Source organism: Hydra viridissima, unplaced genomic scaffold, assembly GCF_058129835.1.
Source record: "Hydra viridissima isolate aposymbiotic clone 2 unplaced genomic scaffold, HvirCarnegie_v1 scaffold_8, whole genome shotgun sequence".
NCBI lineage: Eukaryota > Metazoa > Cnidaria > Hydrozoa > Anthoathecata > Hydridae > Hydra > Hydra viridissima.
The window spans coordinates 269,921-290,730 of NW_028324307.1; the positions used below are offsets into that span (position 1 = coordinate 269,921).

At 28.7% G+C, this 20,810-nt stretch overlaps 1 protein-coding gene across 4 annotated transcripts; it reads left to right on the forward strand.

The window, feature by feature from the left end:
* Positions 1-733: 733 nt before the first annotated feature.
* Positions 734-20,395, forward strand: LOC149884403 (uncharacterized). Of its 4 annotated transcripts, none has more exons than XM_090095893.1 (12): positions 734-929; positions 6,914-7,120; positions 7,299-7,570; positions 7,655-7,809; positions 9,013-9,202; positions 10,563-10,755; positions 15,244-15,328; positions 18,074-18,126; positions 18,410-18,652; positions 18,777-18,826; positions 19,269-19,337; positions 20,006-20,395. In XM_090095893.1, exons 1-11 carry the CDS (start codon positions 854-856, stop codon positions 19,299-19,301), a joined length of 1,557 nt encoding a protein of 518 aa, XP_089952019.1. In that variant the 5' UTR covers positions 734-853; the 3' UTR covers positions 19,302-19,337; positions 20,006-20,395. The 4 variants fall into 4 exon arrangements, with proteins under 4 accessions (XP_089952019.1, XP_089952018.1, XP_089952021.1 ...); XM_090095895.1 differs by lacking the exon at positions 734-929 and adding an exon at positions 6,694-6,797; XM_090095892.1 differs by lacking the exon at positions 20,006-20,395 and having other exon boundaries at positions 19,269-19,904.
* The last annotated feature ends 415 nt before the right edge of the window (positions 20,396-20,810 follow it).

Genomic DNA, 20,810 nt, shown 5'->3' on the forward strand with positions numbered 1-20,810 from the left:
AAATAAATGACAAACAGTTGGTGAATTATAAATGATGCAATAAAATTGCAAAATGAAAATCGGACTAAGCTAAAACAATAACTTCAATTTTTGCAGATTTTAGAATAGAAATTTTTTAAAATTAAGTCAATCAAAAGAATTTTCCCAAAAGAATTCAACCTGCCCAAAGTTATGGCCAACCAAAAATGTACAAAACATTTGATTACTCCAAAATTTAGATCAGGTTTTTTCTGTAAATTTATACAATAAAAGGATTAGTAAATTTTTTAACTTAAAGCGTATTCAAACCTAATAATGCTTCTTTGGCTCAGCATTAAGAGGTTCTTTAGTTGTCCGAGCAATTCAAGTCACTTCTGTACTCCAAAGAACCCTATCAACAAGCGTTAATGTCAAAGCAATATAAAATTGGGAAATGCAGTTTCGTTTTCAGGTTGCAAAAACTTAGCGGCAAGACAAGTTAAGCTTTCTACTTGAAAATTTCTTTCTAAAAAACATTCTTTCGAAGAAAGTTTTAAAAAGATTTTTGGATAAAAGTAAATAAAAAAGCTTGGCAAGGTAATTCGTTTTTAGATAAACTTTACAAAAAACTGCCGGTGAAAGATTTTCTACTTTGCTGGTTTCTTCTCTGGTTCATTGCTTTATTACTTAAAATGTTTTAATAATGAAATATTTTTTCAATTGCTTTATAATAAATTTATATCGAGAGCTATAATCAGACGCAAATGTAAAACTTGTACATCTTTTGAAGTAGTATTGGTAGTTATGACACCAATCAATTTTTTCATCAACATTCAATTTTTACAAGTATTAGAGAATAATAACAGAAACAGGACGGAAACAAACTATGTAAAAAATGCAACTAAAGTTGTTTGGTGTTTTAATGAAACTTTACTTTTGTTTATGCATGTTACTCAAGGCAACAGTAGAAGGTATGCAGTGATTTTACAAATTTTCTGTGACTGAAATTATGTAAACGTAAATGAAGTTTATGCTTTTACTTTTTAAAAACAAAGATTAAGTCCTATGTATTGTTTAGCGAAAAACACGAGTTTTTAGTGATGTACAAGATATAGTTTTTTTCATTTAATTTTCGGTTATCTAGCTAGATAATAAATATAAAATACCATTACCATTGAGAGGGGAGATCTAAAAGGAATTTTTAAACGCTGGGTCGGGACCCACCAATTTTACTAATGAAAAAAAAAAAAAAGACACTATAACATTTTTTGAATAAGAAAGAAAACTTTTTCTTACCAACACCAAGACCAAAAAAAAAATGTTTTTAGTAAAAAGAAAGTAATAAGCCCAAATCATTTTTATAGGTGGTGTGGCAACCGAAGGATATCCCTTCATTTGCAGCAATCCCTAAATTCCAGAAAGTATAGTGGAAGGTAACCCGGGCCTCAATTAAATTGATATTCGGTTCATCATTATTGTTAGCTTACAAAAAATACAAAAAATACAAGAACAGAAATTTATCCATTACTTAATCAATATAATTTTCATAAAGCTTGTTGACTAATTTTCTTTATCTTCTCCCTCGTTCCGCCACCAAAGTGACGATATCCTTCGGGCATATGACGGAAAACAATCAAGAGAGAACATTTCGAAGCGAGAGAAGTTACGCTTTGAACATTTCTTTTTCTTTATTAATAAAACCTGCCAGAAAATATTTTTTTTGTTCAAAATTATGTTATGCACTTTTTATTCCATCATTTAGCGCATAAATAGGATATTTGATAAGGCTCAATCTCCTTCTTGTCTGCCATCCAATTTTATAGCAATAAACTGAATCGTACTCAATTGAAATTTTAGATTATAATTTTGGTAAGTCCTCTATTAATAATCAGAAAAGTGATTTTTTACAACATGCGATGCTTAAATTTATTGTGCTGGGGATTCAATCTGGATTGTGTTATATTTGTATTTAAGAACTAGGGAAAATATCTAACCAATCTGCTTAATAAGAGTACTTTACATTTAAGGTATATAGTTATGAGTTTTGAACAACAAGTATTATTGATCAAAATGCCTCAAACAAGAAGCCATGAAGAAAACTGAAAAGTTGTCTGCTTTATTTGTTTTAAAAAGGTTCAACGAGAATTAGTTCAAATGAATTTGTTAAGAAAAGGGCATTGAAAGTTTTGAAAAAGAATATTGATTTTGAAGATGCTCATGTCCCAAAAGGTGTTTGTGAAGGTTGCAAATCATCCATCAGCAGGCTGTCAATTTATGTTTTAATGATTCAATTGAAACGAATCGCATGTTTTGAGTGAGCATATCATATTTTTATACTCTATATTAAGTTTAAGTTGTTAATTGGACTTCAACAAGAAATTCAACTTAGCAATACACCTCAATATTCAATAAACTCCTTGAATTTATTCTTATGTCCCACATTTCTTTTGTTATCTTTTTCCACTTAGATATGGTGTTGCAAATATCATTTTCTCTAATTAATTTTCTTATGGTTATTCCTAATAAATGTTAATTCTAGCAATAAGCTAACTAAAAAAACAAATGTTATAAATATATTTTCAAAGATTTCATTACTAAGAATAATTAAAGCATTTGTCTTCGCAATTTCTTCGCAAATGGCGGACGTATTTTTTTAACGGTAAAGAAAAATGAAAAAACTAGATAGAAGCTTGTTAAGTTTTAATTGAAAAGTAGAAGATTGTTTAAGCCAAAAAGATTGTAAAAAAAAAGGTCGAAGGTAAATAAACGAAAAAGTAAAGAAAGTAAATAAGGTATTTCAAAAAGAATTTTTGGTTAAAAAAAGGGTTAAAAATTTAAAAAAATCTGAAAAAGGACCAGTAAAAATATTTATATTGAAAATTAAAAGATAAAGTTGACCTGTAAAATTAAAAAAGTAGAATGGGAAGAAAAATTAAATATCAATACCATTTTCACATTAAAAATAAGACAAAACAAGAAAGTAAAACAAGAAAACACACAAAAAAAAAAAACTGTTAAAAATAAAGAAAAAGTTCAGTTGCTGTGAATGAAAAAGATGTATGAAAAGCTTTTATCTAAAGATTTTATATTAGTTAAGATTATGTTTTCTTATATAGACTTAAATAATAAGAAACCAATAATTAGTAAAGTTAACATACTATTTTCATTCTTAGATAATATACTTATATACATATTATACATGTACTTTTTTCTTCGTTTTCTTTTTTATGCAACTCACATTTATTTTTTCACTTCTTAGACTCTTTTTTTTTCTTCTTTTTTTACCATCTTTTTATTGTAACCTTTTAATGATGATAGTGAAACAACCTTGTGGCATATGGCTTAAAGCGGTAGCTAAAAACCACTCAGTTATCCAATGTGATCTATGTGACAAGTGGATACACATAAAATGTAATCGAGTTGACAAACTAACATATGAAAAAATTAAAACTTTAAATACCAGTTACTGCCTAATATTTGCAAAAAAATTTCTTCGTTTCTCTAATATTTCTGATCTTGAGTTATCTACCACACTTGCAGAAAAGTCACTAAAATTTAATTGTGAAAAATCTATCTGATAACCCAAATTTGAAAAACCTTTTTGGGGACCTCAATGACATCTTCTTACACTTCAATCAGCTGCAAGTATGTAGATGTTCCTAGGTACAATCAGTTCATATAAACATATCTTCACTACCATATCATATTGTCAATGTAAAAATACTACTCGCATCTTTTAATAGTATGCCTGATATTATTGGGATAATTGAATCTAACCTGCATGGTAAAGATGTGTCTATAACTAATGTTAATTTAGACGGATATATCTGTTCACACGCTAACTAAATCTAAAAAAGGATGTGCTTTGATATATGAAGAATCCACGGGAAGAAACGGCAGGGTCACATTTTTTCATTTTGAGATAAACCATTATTAAACTTTTAAACCTTTATAAATTTCGAAGTTTTAGGAAAATTTAGAAAAACTTTAAATATGCATCAAATCATTTATTTGATTTGAATTCAAATATAAAATATGCTATTATGGTTAGTAAAGCTAGAAAGTGTAAAAAGTCGAAACTTTCAAAATGTGACCCTGCCGTTTCTTCCCGTGGAGTCTTCATATGTTAAGTCTCATTTTAACTTTAAAATTAGAACTGACTTGGTCCTAGTTAAAAGTAAAGATCTCGATTCTATATTCATTGAATTAATAAATGTTAAAAACTTATTAAAACAAATTCAGATGGACACATTGTTGGATAGCGATATAAACAATTAAACGGTTATTGGAACTGAAACCTTTTCGAATTTCCGGCTTATTCAAAGCAATTTTCCTTCCCCGTAAATTTTTCTTAACAAACTCACACAAATATCCATCAGTTATTCGAACCTGCAGTTATTCAAAATTTTTTTTTACTCGAAGTGATTTTTTGCTCCCCTTGTAAAAACCCTCTCAGTTATTCGAAGTTTTTCTTCGATTGAAAATACCATTACATTGCATTTCAAAATATAACTTTATCGAACGTTATCAAAATGCTGAAAAAGTAACCAAAACATTATAAAAATAAAATAATGTATAACAAAAAAAATAATATTATATAACAAAACTATATAACAAAAACTATATAACAAAAAATCGAATATATTTCAACGTGGTGCAGTAGAAATTTCAACATAGCGTCTACACGAAAGAAGTCTTGACAATCAAAGAAAAATATCTTGCTCGTAAAAATTTGGAAAAAGGTCTTACTAAAAAAAATGTTGCCGAAAAGTTTAGTGAAACAGTTTAACCTTCTGGATTAACCATAAAGAAGAATAATTTGGAGCAAAGAGGCAATAATAAAGTGTTGGAGAGCATGATTCCGTTGATAAAGCTGTATATAAACGGTTTATGAACGCACGTGAACGAAATGCACCAATTGGTGGGCAAATCATTAGGGATAAAGCTTAAGATTTTGTAAAAGAACTCAACATATTAGATTTTTAGGCTTCAGAAGGATGGCTAGATCGGCGGAAAAATAGACAATGTTGTTTTTCAAACTATTTATGGCAAAGAAAGATCGTGCACAAAGGAAATGAAAACAAGTTGGGAGCAGACCCATTTCCCCACGGTCCTGTCAAGGTATGAATTGAGGGATATTTACAACGCAGAGGAGTTTGGTTTTTTTATCAACAGCTTCCGCCGAAAACCTTTCATCTAAAAGATTAACAATGTGCAGGAGGAAAATTTAGTAAAGGCTTAGGAGCAGGAAATGGAGTTGGTAAATTGCTGCCTGTGTTGATAATTGGAAAAGCAGAAAAACCACGATGTTTCAAAGGTGTCAAAAGCCTACCTTGTCAGTACAAGTCCCAAAATAAATCCTGGATGGACTCTATAATCTTTACTGATTATGTAAGAAGACTTGACGCAAAGTTCAATGCTGAAGATAGGAAAATTGCTCTAGTCATAGATAGCTGTACAGCTCATCCTAATGTTGACAACCTCAAAGCAATTGAATTAGTATTTTTACCACCCAACACAACCTCCAAAACTCAACAAATTGACCAGAAAATCATACGGGCATTGAAGGCTTTTTATCACACGGATATTGGGAGGCGTCAGATCAAATACATCGATGCTGGTAAAACGACCCCAAAAAACAACGTTCTTAAAGCTATGAGCATGTTGGTCAGGTCATGGGACGCTGAATCAACAAACACTATAAAGAACTGTTTTAAAAAAGCAGGCATCTCTCAGGAAATACAGGTTGCAACTATAAATGCTCAACATGATCCTTACAATTTGCTTGAAGAGAACTTCAACGAGCTTAGATCACATGGTTTAGTAAATGAAGACTTTGCTGTTGACGATTACGTAAACATAGATTTTGAGATTTGTTCAAGTGAAACAATTGCTATCACTGTTTGAAAACTTCTTACATTTTAATCAATGATTGTGCTGAGGTAGAAGAGGAGATAGATGAAGAGTTGAACGATTTGCCTCCCGAAAAGCCAAAATAATCAGAGATTGCATGTACAATCGAGTTACTTGAATACTTGCCTTTTTTTGACAATAATGGCGTCCAAATCCGACTATTACTTAGCCTCGTATTAAAGGTGTCTGGCAAACACTCTTTAGAAACAAAAAATCGGCGCTACTGCAGTTTCTCCCCCCCCCCCCCCTTCTTTTATGATTGATTCTGATAGAGAATTTTATGTTGATTCGGAAAAATATAAAAACATAGACCTGAAAATCAACGGAAAGTGCTCAAATTCATAGTCAATGTTGTAAAAAATCCAACTAAAAACCCTAATATTCGCCATTTTGAAAATAATAAGTTAATGATCTTTTTGCTGACAAAAGCAATACTGTATGGTTTTTACATTAAAAAAGTCGAGAATAAACTATAATGCACGTAATGTACTTTTGTAATAATATTTTAAAAAGAATTCAACAGTTTTTTTTCTTAAAAGAAGAACTTTTTAAACTTAGATCATTGTTGTTTTATCACATGTAAAATTTAGAAATAGTAACCTTCAAACCGTTTTTTTTAATAAAAAAAAACCAGCATACGACACAACGATAATTATTCATCAGTTTATCTACATTCTCAAATTCTACGTTCAACCTTTATTTGAAATCTTCCATTAATTTCATTTCGTTATAACACTTTCGTTATAATACTTTAAAACCATAATGCAAAGGCTGATGGAAACCAGGTCTGTTTATTGCGCAATGTAACGGTAATTAATGTTCGTTAAAAATGAAAGTGTTTTGAAAAAAATGGCGAATATTAGGGTTTTTAGTGAGATTTTTTACAACTTTGACTTCGAATTAGAGCACTTTCCCTTGATTTTCAGGTCTATGTTTTTATATTTTTCTGAATCAGCATAAAATTCTCTATCAGAATCAATCATTCTTACTCCCCTAGGAGTTTTGAATAACCGGGAGTTTATTGTACTTCTTTATGATTTAGGATGTCAATGGGAAGAAAATTTTCAAGCAGATTATTTAGGTTCCATAAAATCTGTTTCGCAAAGTACAATTGAGCAATGTTGTAAATTCTGTTTGAGCAGTTTTAATGATGCTTTTGCAGCTCAGTATCAGAATGGTATCTGCACTTGTCTTAATGCAATGCACAACAAAATCGTTGGCTATAATACTTTTTACACATATATGCCAAGTAGGATTATTTTGATATAGACTCTAAGTTTATTTCTTAATTCCTTTTTTTTTTTTTTTTTTTTTTATATTTATTATAGCTATATGAATATTTATGTTATTATATTTTTTAAAACTGTAATTACAAAATCTGTTATAATTATAGTTGTTAAATAAAGATACAAACTTTTTTTTTCTAGGAGTTCCCTTTTCATTAAACCAATCAGAATATGAATGTGGAAGTTATGGCACCAACACTTTACTAACTTTTAACTTTGTTAAATCTGAGGATGAGATGTTTGTCATGCAAACCATAAACATGGATCTCAATTCTAACCTGTCAACTGCAATATTAATGATAGCTCCAGACAACACTTTGTTAAAATATGATGGAGCTTATGTTGGGGTTTCACAAGATTCCAGAGGCTATTTTGAGTCAAATTTTCTTTTTAACAAGAGTTATTTATTTAGGGTAATTTGCCAGATTTCTTTTCTTTAAATAAAAATATTTGTAAATAGACGTGAGCATGTATGTTGTAACAACTGTTATTACTAGATTGGTAGTGTCAATGAAACCACTCAGTTTGCAATATCATATACTCGCACTGTTCCTCTTGATTCAAAATTGACTGTATATCTTAAACCATTCAAAGTTTCACGAAATGAAAGGATTAGTTATGCTGACATTTATTATGCTCTTTATGGAGATTGGTAAAAAAAAAATATTTCTATGGAGATTTAAATATTTTTTTAGAAATTCTTATTAAATATATATTTTAATTGGTAAGAAATAAATATTTTTAAGAGTTGGAAAAAAGTAGTGTTTTTGTTAACTTCTTTTTGTTTGATTTCTGTATTTATATTATCAGATTGTAGTTTCTGAAATATTTCTGATGCAATATAACATAATGTGATGAAACTAAAGCAACCTCAATATACCATGAATATAATAGTTTTGTAAATTAAACAAGCAAGTTTTTTCTTACTAAAGTTATTGCTAAGTTTTAGTTATTATAATTATTTCTTTGATTTATTCATTTTCATTTTCACAACTAAAATAGCAAAATTTTATAATTTATTGTTAACATGTTATTTTTTACTTAACAAATCCTCTGTTAGATTTGTTAAACTAGTGGGCAATTTAAGTATTATGCTGGTACAATAAAAACTGATAGTAAACTATGAAAAATTCTATGAAAATCATTGGAATGGGAATACTAATATGGAGGAATACTTATATGGAGGAAGGATTTGTTTTCTCTTATTGAGTAGTAGTATGTGAACGATGGTGAAGTAGTCCAGTTATTGTTGTTTGTTATTTGTCTCAGCACTTTTAAAGTATGTTTTATATTCTAAGCATGTCAAATTATGGTCAATAAATTTATCGGAAGTTTTAGAACTTCAAGAAAATACAAAGTTTTTAAACTTTTTAATATAACATAAACTTCTTAACATAACACCTAATATTTTTCTTACTTTATATTTTTTTTCTTACAATTTGTTCTCTATAACTCTCCGCATAATTTTCTTCTAAAATTTTCCTTAACATTTATACTGCAAGTCTCCATATGATTTTCTTTTGTATTTTCGTGAATTCTGTTTCCTTCTTTTTCTAAAATGGTATTCATTCTAGTATCTAGAATAGTGTTAAAACATCTAATGCTTTGCAGTTGAAAAACTTAAAACAATTCTGCAAAGACTTAATCTATATATTAGACCTAATGCTTTGCAGAATTGTTGTAAGTTTTTCAATTAAGCTAAGAGAATTTTTTATAAGAATGGTAGATGAAGAAATATTAAATCAGAATGGTAGATAAATTTAAAATGGTTGTGAAAGATTGTTTTAAGGTTTTTTATGTTAACACAACTATTTCATATTGTTATGAAAAAAATTTTTGTATTATATTAATATAGGAGTAGAGATGTTGTAATAACATTAATGAATGACCAATGGGATGCAACAGCAGACTCAGAAGACTTGTGGTACAAATTGTATTTTGATGACAGATTGATGACATTTTTCGAAACGGATGTTTTGTTTGAAGGATTAGTGAGTAGTATGAGTTATGAAATCATTGTGGAGCAGAAACTAATCAAACTTTATGTAAGATTTTTAACAATTTTTTTCATGTTTGAAATCATTTTATGGAAACAAGTAGATGAAATACTTAAAAAGTATTTTTCTTATAGACATGTTTTGTTTTCTCTTTCCTCTCTCCCTCATTGTTTCATGAGTGCTTATATATTTAACTTTTATGGATGTATTTTATTTTGGTTTTAACTAGTTTAGTAGTATGTAAAAAAAAAAAATAGCTTTAAAAATTGTTTGAATTAGTGTATTTTGAAAATATAATGCTAATATCAAATTCAGGTGATTAATTGAATTTAATCATAAAAATAAAATTTAAGATAAAGTGTTAGATTAAGAACAATAACAAACAAAACTTATAACTATTTCAATAATGGTTTATAATTCAAGAATACAAACAGTTCAAACAGTTCAAACAGTTTTAGTTGTCATTTGTCTGTGTTGCTTTTTTTTTTTTTTTTTTTGATTATGTCTTAAATTCTTTTATTGTCTCATATTTCACACAATTTTTTTTTTATTCCAACATTAAAAAAACATTTAAAAAAGATGTTTTAATAATTGTTTTAGTTTTAAATACTTAATGTTCGAGGGATAGTTGTTAATTGGATATACATTCTTAAAATATGTAATATGCTGTAATGTATACTTAATGTATATTCTTGTTTGAATTGAACATTTTATATAACTTAAATAAAGTTATATTTTTGTTGACATTAAATTACTTAAATAAGATAAATTAACATCAATAGTTTTTAAGTTAAAGTTTCTTGATGATTATCATTTAAAATTTAATTGTCAGCTAAATAGCATTATAGATAATATTAAACTAATAATCATTTTGCTAACTACAATATTTTTCAATATTGATACAGCAGGCTTTTGAAGTAATATGTAGCACTCCAAAGATATTTCTCACACCTGCTAAATATAAGTGTACAGATATAGTAAAATAACAAAAGCAGCACAACTAAATGGTCCCCTAAAAATTTATTAGAAAAATGTTAATCTGTTTATTGTTTTCCTGTTTATTGTTATGAATTGGATATTAGGTTTATTTTGGGACACCCTAAGATATATGTATAAACCACAAATAATGACTCCCTTTTAGTTTTGATTTTATAAAGTTTTATTTAAAAATTTTGAATTTAATATATAAGTTAACTCATTGTGCAAATTGAGACCACTCTTTTGAACCCTTCTAATTTACTTCTAGTTTATGTGGTTTATTGGAGTATTATATTCAAAATATTGGTATTATTTTCATATTGATATATATTTATCTATAAACCAATTGAAAAGATATTTACAAAAGTTAAAGTTAAGTTTCTCTATTTTTGTTGGTGAAGTTAAAGAAGCAATAATATGGTTTTTACAGGTGCCAAAGTTAGGTTGTGGTACAATTATCAAGTTCGTTGTCTCATTTGTATCTCAGTTTACAAATTATCAAAAGTTTGATTCGTTTTATGAAGAGTTCTCTGCTACTATCTATCAAAAAGACAGCTCACAACTCTCCAAAATACAAAACAACTTTGTTCGTACAAGAGATTATTTAACAACTCAACAGCGAGGTATATTCTAATATAAAAGATTTCATTTATATATAGATTGTCCCAAAAAGATGCATGCATACTTTAAAAAATTGAAAATCAGGTGTTTATTATTATTTAAAACAAATTTATTCATAGCATTATGAAATGCTGTAAATAGAAAAGTTACATTCCAAGATTAGTGTATGCTGTAAATAACAATGATCCAGATAGAAGGATACATTTTGTGAGTAGTTTTCGGATTGATGTAACAAAAATGCATGCTTTCCCACAAGGATTGTGTGGAGTGACAAGGCCAAATTTGATTTAAATAGTTCAATTTTGCCATAATATGTGGATTAGACAGGGGTTTTGTTGAAAACCTTTCATGCTCACCAGATCTCACACTAGACTTCCTTTTGTAGAGATATCTAAAAGACAAAGTGTATACAAGAAAACCTACAACAATTCACTAATTAAGAGCAGCCATTGATCATGAATACACACAAATACTATGGGAATTGTTTCATGATGTGTGCTATTCTATTGCTTACCAGTGGTTTCTGCAACAGAATGTACATCAGTTTGAGATAGTGACAAAATGATAGAGTAATGTCTGTAAATTATTTTACATGTTAAAAGATAAACACCTTATTTTCAATTATTAAAAGTATGCATACATCTTTTGGCTATACCCTGTATATATATTTACATATATGTATATATATATATAAGCATATGCAAATTAGATAATGCTTAGCAGTGGTCATCAAAACTAGAAGTGTAATGCGAAAACAAAACAAAAGCAGATGTTATTTTTTACATCATTTTCTTCTATTTAAATTTTCTTTAGATGAAGTGTATTATGTGTATTTTATTTTTTATTGTCAGTACTCAAAATTTTGTGATGGTAGATTACATTTAACAAAGTGATATTGCCTCTTTTTCACTAAGAAAAGTCAAGGCTATAACTCACAAAGCAAATAAGTCAAATTTATTGAAAAATTCAACAATCTATTTGAGGCAACATGTGGACCTGAAGTTTTCCCTCTAAACAATTTTGGGAGTACTAGTAGTACATTAAATGCAAGTACTTTCAACCAATTTTAACAGAAGCTAGTTGAAAATTAAATGGAAGCCTTGGTATCATCTCAAGACAATATCATTTAGTTTGTTCAAGTCTACTTAGAAGTAAAGCAACCAAATGAAGATCATAAGCTTCTATAATTATCTGTTATGTTTCTTGTGGAAAATTCTATATGAGATGTCTGTTTCCAAGTGCCAGATATGGTATCTGCCATATATGGATTGCAATAGAGACTAAACTATTCTGTGACCAAGTGACAATGACTAAATCAGAAAAGAAAAGGAATTTGTGATCTGAGAACTTTTGCTCTTCTCATCCACCTGAAGGCCTGGATTAGTACCCCCAATTGCAGTTGAAGCACTTCTAAGTAACTTCAGGCTTATGACTGAACTCATGAGATACTCACAAGCAATCATTTCCACAGCAGCAAAAAGCTTGTTACAGTCGACTCTCGATATCTCGAATACTTGGTATCTCGAACTTTTTTAGCGGTCCCATGGACATAATGTACTAGTTTAGGCTAAAATCCTCTCGATATCTCGAACCTTATTATCTCGAACTTTTTGGTATCTCGAACAATATTTTCGGTCCACAGGGCAATTTTCTCTCGTTATCTCGAACTTTTCAACATTTTTTTTTTCAAAAATGTTTTAATAAAATTTAATTTTTTTAAATTCCAATTTTCGAAAAAAAAAATTTTTTAATTTGATTTTTAAATTCGATTTTTTTTAAGAATCAAATTTCTGAAAAGTTTTCCTTTAATATATAATTTATTCTTTTTGTCAAACGCAGCAACATGCCGCTCGTTAAATGAAAACTCACAAACAAATCTATAATAGAAAAATGCAAGGCATTAAAAGACCTAGAGACTGGGATGTCTAACAAAGAGGTTGCCAAAAAGTATGGAGTCCCAAAGAACACATTATCAACCTGGATTAAAAATAAAACCAAGTTATTAACCTCACTGGAAAAAAATGGCACAAAATCTAAATGGAAGAAACTTCGTAGTAGTAATTTCAAAAATGTAGACAAGGCCATATACACGTGGTTCGTTGCAAAAAGAAGTCAACAAGTACCAATTGATGGTACCATACTAAAAGAAAAGGCACTAAAATTTGCAGAAGCATTAGGAGAGTTGGATTTTAAAGCATCTGATTGTTGGTTTCATAATTGGAAAGAAAGGTCAGTTAAATTTTGTCAAATCTTGTTCAATTTTAATATAAACAAATAACATGTATCTGTTTATATTTAATTTATTTAGTTTTTTAAACGTGTAATTAAAATTCAATTATTCTGTTCCTATTTTTAGGAATGGCATCAGCTTTAAAATAATCTCAGGCGAAAGTGCCGCCGTGACGAATAATATGACTGCTTCGTGGAATGAAACTACACTTCCAACATTGCTTTTGAATTACAAGCTTGAAAACATTTTCAATGCTGATGAGTTTGGACTATTTTACCAGTGCCTACCAAACAAAACATACCATTTATCATGAGAAAAATGTTTTGGGGGAAAAAATAGTAAAGTCAGACTAACAGGCATAGCAGCAGGGAGTGCAACGGGAGAAAAATTACCTATGTTTGTTATTGGAAAATCTAAAAACCCACGGTGTTTTAAGCACATTAAACAACTTCCTTGCACATATAAAAATCAGCTAAAAAGTTGGATGACCGGAGACCTTTTTACAGAATGGGTAATGAAACTTGACTCATTTTTTCGTGCTCAAGACAGGAAAGTAGCACTCCTGGTGGATAACTGTTCTGCCCACCCACACATTGAAGGGCTAAGCAACATCAACCTAATATTTTTCCCCCCTAACACCACATCTGTCCTTCAGCCCATGGATCAAGGCGTAATACGAAGTCTTAAAGCTCATTATCGTCACAAAATTGTGCGTTTGTGTATCAAGGCTGTCGATAATAACGAACCCATGCCAAAAATTTCTATACTTCAAGCAATGAAAGATCTTGTTTCATCGTGGAATGCTGTGTCAAAGGAGACTGTCATCAACTGCTTTAAAAAAGCTGGTATCAGCAAAACAAACAAGAGTATTGAAGAAGCTGATGATGATCATTCTTTTAAATTTTTGACAGAAGAACTTAACCGTTTGCGAGAGTTAGATCCTCGTGCCGTCCAAGAAGATCTCTCAGCGGAATCTTACATTGGTTTAGATTGCGATGTAGTAACCACTGGCTCACTTGCTACAGATGCTGAAATCATTGCTCAGATTTTAGACCTTAATTTTGAAAACGATGATAATGAAGTTGAAGATAGCGTTGACAAAGCTATTGACGTCGAAGCCCCGCCACGCCCATCTGATATTCAATTAGAAATTGCTTTTGAAACAATTCAAAATGCTTCGCTATACAGCTCAAAATACGGAAATGAAATACAATCCCTAGCACTAAAACTTGAGGATTTAATGAAGATGGAAAAGATGGATAATTTAAAGCAATATCAGATAACAGATTTTTTCCAAAAGTTGTAGTTTTTGTTGTTAATGATTTTTGTCAGAAAAATAACTTGTTTTAATGAAAGTCTGGCAATTTTATTTATTTTCAACCCTTTTCTTGATATCTCGAACTCTCAATATCTCAAACTTTTTTTCCGGTCCCCTTACTGTTCGAGATATCGAGAGTCGACTGTATCTGTTTATGGTAGATTTCTGAGAAACTTCCAAAGTGACCCAAAGAAGTTTAACAAAAAGTTAACAACCAAAGAGGAGCAATGGCAGTTTCTCCATCAAGTTGTCTTTATCCAATGATGACAATTTCTTGACTATAATAAATAGACTGTTATCAAAATGAGATAAAATTAAGGTAGATTAACAATTAACATTATCAGACATGTCTTAATCTTCTAACTTGAACATTTACAATTTGATATTCTATTATATAAGTATTAAACAACATATTCAAATAATAAGTTGTTATGAAACCTTTAAATTATTTTCTAATGTATGATGTACCAAAGTTTTATCAAACTTTAGAGTTCAAGAGTCACCCCTAAGTATCATCTGATTTGAATGACTTTTTTTATTTAATTAATTTGCCACTAATACCAAAATTATGTTCTTTTAAAATTTCTCTGTCTCTGTCTCTCTTCCTATATATATATATATATATATATATATATATATATATATATATATATATATATATATATATATATATATATATATATATATATATATATATATTTATTTATTTATATATTTATATATATATTTATTTATATATTTATATATTTATATATTTATATATACATATTTATATATTTATATATTTATTTAAACACATACATACATGCATACATACATACATACATACATACATACATACATACATACATACATACATACATACATACATATATACATGCATGCATGCATGCATACATAATATTGATAGAGAATTTAAAATAGATTTTTTTTAATATTTAGGCAGAAATAGAAGGTTTGCTGCAGATAAAATATCTTTGCTTCCTCTCAACAATACAATTTTGATATGCCATTGGGCAGAGGATAGGTTTTTATCTTACGTTATTATTGCTTTATAATTTTTCTTCTCATTAATAATTTTTGTTGAAATTCAAAACACACATCATATGCAAACAAAAGAGTTAACTTAATTTTCTTTATTATGCTAAATGTGACAATTAAAAAAATTAATTTAATTTTCTACAATTGTAAATGTATAATACTTAAACTTTGCAAACCAAATCAAACAAATTGCTCTTGTGGATAGAGATTGCCAGAAAACCTCTTAGTTAAATAAATTCTAAAAGGAAGACTTTTCCTTTAGAGGAAAAAGAACATTTTCTTGATGCAGTATGATGATTACCATCTATTCGTTTTAATCACATTTGATTTTTATCTAGAAGAATTACTGTTAATTTTTTTTGTGTACCACTTATTTATTTTTATAGCATTCTTTTTTTCGTATTGTGTTTCATAAAATTTTAAAAATACTTAATGGAAACTGCAAGGATCAAAATGACAAAATATGGAATTGCCAAAACCTGGGGTTTCTAATGTTACTGATTTTTACAAAGATGGTGTATGTATTCATCAAATTAAGTACAAACTACATCATAAAGCCTCCCAAAAGTCACTCAGAGTAAACTGTCTACTAAATGGATTAAGAAGTTGCATGAGATGTACAGAATTAATTGCGGAAATGAAAAATACTTAACATCTGCAGAATTTTTTGGAAGGTGCATTGCCAAAAACCATTTCTTTCTTATTTTTATTGTATTGTCTAAAAACAATTTAACAAGCATCATCTTTAAAGGACATCAAAAGATTTGCCAATATTCTTTGAATTAATTAGTAATAGGTTTTATTCAAAATTTTAGTTACTACCATGGTTTAATTGAACAATATATGCATAACGGACCTGTTATTAAAAATAGTTAATATAGCAGGAATGATTATGTGCAGTTGGATTTGATATGCAAAAGATACAAGTCTTATTGAGACACATCAAGTTAACCTGCGATTGGTTTTTCCAAACCAGGACCTATTTGTAATGCACTATGGAATTCAAGAGTAATCTGTTGTATACTTTTGACCCAGTCAAAAAATGAATCAGTATTAGAGCTGTGCAATTTTATAATAGATTACTGGGCCAAACCATGGTTTTCTTGTAGAAGAAACACTGACAATATAATAAAGTTAAAATTGTGATTAACTGATAACTACCTCAAGTGTTTGGAAAGATACTAATATTTGGAATGATTGTCCTTTAGACATCAATTTCACAAATGAAGTGTGTGAAAGGTCACTTGGGAAAGTTGAAAATTTTCTTCAAAGGAATGTCCTGAACAGCCAAATTTTTAAGACACTGTAATAAACTTTGTTCCCCTTTTGTTTGTTATTTTAATAAATAATTTAGTGTTTAACCTATTGTTGCTTCTGTCATGCAAGCTTTGAAAGCCTATAACTGAAAATTTAGAATTCTACAAGCAATAACTCTAGCCCAAATTATGTAGGTCTTTCCATGTAATTTGTAAAGTGTTATCAGCCTAATGTAAACATGGTAATTTTTTCCTTACAATTTAGTTTATAAAGGTTGTTCCTTTTGAAAAGCAAGGTTTTTCTATCTGTACACAAACTTTAGCTTCTCAAAGTAATATGTTTGCGCAGAGGGTTTTTGAATTAGCATTGATTGAAATTATTTTTAAAATACCTTTTATATTGTTTCTCCATCGGCAGTCATAGGGCAAATTGATTATTGGAATAAAATGTCAAAAAATTCTTACCAATATTACACATGCTGAGCATAAAATGCCTCTCAGATTGATCTATTAGCAAAGTTATGACCCAAAACACATTGCAAAAAAAATCAAAGAGTATGCATGTCTTGGAGTGACCATCATATAGTCCAGATCCTAATCAGACTTAATATCTTTGGGATCACTGAGAACAACAACTTTTTAAAGGTTGTGAAATACTATAAAATGGTATTAAGTTCTAATATAATAATAAAGCAATTCAAATAAGAAAGAGTTAATGAATACCAACCATAAATTTTCATTTACTTTATCACAAAATTTCAAAGTTATCAAATAAAAAAATAATATAAATATAAAAAAAATAATAATAATAAAAAGTAATAAAAATATAAAAAAAAAAAAATAATAATAAAAAAGAATTTGATCTCATCTTTTTGGATGCTACTGTATTTAACTAAACCAGATTCTTTTTTTTATTGTTTGATATCATCTTATGTGCTATCTATCAGTAAGCACACCATCAGAAATGTGGTCAGAAGGGATCTTAAGGTAAAGTTAGAAGTTTCTTTGATCTTTCAAAAAGGTTTGAAAGATCAAAGAAACTTCTGAGCCTATTGAAGAAGAAACCATTGACTATCCTCTTCTCAGATGAGAAATTGTTTTCTGTTGATTCTATCTCAAATAGCAGAACCAATCATTTTTATTAGTTATCAACCAGTCCAGTCCCAGAGCAGCATTTAAAGTATAAATTCAAGACCAAACATCTGGTTTCAGTTATGACGTTTGGTCTGATTTCTTTTGATGGTCTCGAAATACTTCCAGTCTTTATCAAATCTGGTCATAAAGGTCACAATGAGTACATTCATATCTTAAGAAACCATATCAAATTTTCATTCTACATTCGTTTTTGTCAAAAAACGATTTTTTTACGAAATTTGCGGTTGCATACGGTAATTGATTTTATGATTACAGGTAATAGTTTTTTTTCGCTTTTTTAAGTGACGATAGTTATGGTTAAAGAAAATTTTTTTGTCTAGAACACAAAATCTTTGTGGATTTCTGAGTCTTGAAGGGATAACAACGTTTACAAGTACTTTATTCTGATCATATTTTTCATATTTTTCTTTGGTTTGTAACAATATTTTTATATTTTACATTAATATTTTTGAGTATCCTTATTTTTATAATATTACATTAACATATTATCATTACAGCAACAATTGTGAATTTTTTAAAATATAATAATTATTGCTGCATAAAAAGTTTTTTTAAAGAGCATTATTAAACTTTATATTAACAAAATTAGTTTTGAATGGTTTGTGCAAGTTGTAATAATTTTTTATTATTATTTTCTATTTTTTAATCAAATTTAGGACTTTCTGCTGCTCTTGTTGAACCAATTGGCTTTGATATAAACACGAATTATTTTTACTTTGAAGACATTCTCGGAAATGTCATGACGTATGATTATTTAAAGAATGTTACGAACAGGGTACCTGATAAAAAGGTACTTGTTCTGCAACTGCCATCATTAATTTTGCCAGTCACTAGAAATAGATCTGAAATACCTTGTTGTGGATATTATGCAGCACTTGACAAAGACGATAAGTTACTATGTGAGTATATTATAAGTAGATAATTACTCAATGTAAATGCCAAATTAAAGTTTGATTAGCAATAAATAAATTAGATTCTACAATGGATAAAGATTTTAACACAGTTATTAATGTATATTTTCAGATTATCGACATGGATTTGGGGTGGGGTATCCATCCGTAAGATATGCTTGGGTAAGTTTTTAGTTTTCTGTTCCTTACTTTATCATTTTAAACCTTTTTTTTTTTTTTTTTTTTTTTATCACCAACATAATGATGTTGTTCAACGACAACATCATTATGTTGGTGATAAAAAAAAAAAAAAAAAAAAAAGGTTTTTTGCTCACTCGTTATCATTACTTGGAAAATATCGAAATGTACGTTATTTGGAAAATATCGAAATGTACGTTATTAGGTCAGGCGTAAAAAAATTAGAATCAAAAAACAAAACAGTGAGTTAGTCTATTGCAGCAATTTGTAAAGATTGTCATATTTGTAACATTGACGTCACGAAACTCACTTGTTCTTTAAATTTGTTAGAATTGTATGACTAATTAGGTCCTAATTATCTGTCTGATATTATGGCATATATACGGTATTACGTTATTAATGTAAAGATTTTATTGTGTTTCTTTAGCCTTACCCCACCAAGTTTGTGGTTCATTTTTAATGAATGGGTAATCTAAAAGATATCGACAATTCAATGGTGAGAAAGGTTTTCAAATCTTTATTAATCACAATTAAACATTATTGCTTCTTATTTGCACCAGTTTCTGGAAAAAAGGTGTAAGAAAGTAGAAAATCACAAGCCGGAAGTAAAATTGGATCAAAATCCGTCTCAAAGACATCACGACTTTGTTAAATAAGTGCAAAAAGACATCGAAATGACGTGTTTTTTCAATTAGTATACCATGTTAGGACATAATTACCGTTTTCAGCTTTATTTCCGCACCATTTTTGCGTTTGAGTGATGTCAGAGTTGATGTCAGAGTTCGTTTAACATAAAGATGAATTGTAACGGTTGTGTTGTTTAATATTAGTTTTTACTCGAAGGTTATCTAGTGAAATTTACAGTTTAGACAATTATAAATGGAATAGTTATTTGAATATTAAAATTATACCTTGACTTGATTTTGTAGTAAACCTGTATATTGTAATTAGGTTTGGATTTCACTAGTTACTTTTTGTAACTAATTTAAGTTATGAGTTATTAAGCAGTAATTTTAAATTTTATAATTTATATTTTCTTTGAATTTTACAATGTTTCTTTGAATTTCTTTTAAAAATTATTTTATAGCTCCTAATTTATAATTTGAATTAAAAATACAAATAGTTCTTTTTTATGCAAATTTTTACTTAACATATTTTTTTCAGGCTTTTTTGCAGAAGCTGTATAATAAAGAACTAAATGTTAACCATGAGACTTTTCTTCACAAGCTTGTTAAGTTAACTCAAGTAAAAAAACAGACCAAGAAATGTTTTTTTTTTTACGAAAAAAATCAATAGACTGATTGCTGATAATTCATTCAATAGACGAATTGCTGACATTCAATAGACGTATTGAGACCTGAAAAACGTTGAGGCTTCAAACAAACTGTTGGTGATAAAGAATTCACCAATTCAATAGCGGATTTTGCTATTCAATATTTAGGATGTGTTATATGCTATGGGAGAGGAAAAAGTATATCTTCCTCTTGAACTAAATGCTGTAAGATTATGGAGAAACTGCGATCTTCGTAAAAACCAAGATATTGTCTTCTTTTCTATGAAGTTTTTTATCTCCTGATGGATTTTTTAGGAGTGTAGAAAAAATGGTACACAAGAAAAAAAAAAAAAAAATAGTATGCTTTCTCCTTTGGAGTATTGCAAAAACTAAAGGTATATTGGTTTCTTATAGATAAATAAATAGCTGAAAAGATTCCAAAAAAAAAAAAACCATTTCCAATCAGAGAGCAGAAAAATATATTATATTCTTAAGAGTGCAAAGTGTGTGTACTGGCTTTGATCTTTTATTAAAAAAGGACACTATCTTTCAAATGGCTGAAGCAAGAACAAGGCCGCTAGAAAAAAGTCAAAACGAAAAAGAAGCAGATGTGAAAAAGCTTTATGGATTTCTTTAAGGTAACTGATTAAGCGAAAGACTTTTATGCCTGTGTTTTTAACAGTATTGAGGGAGTAA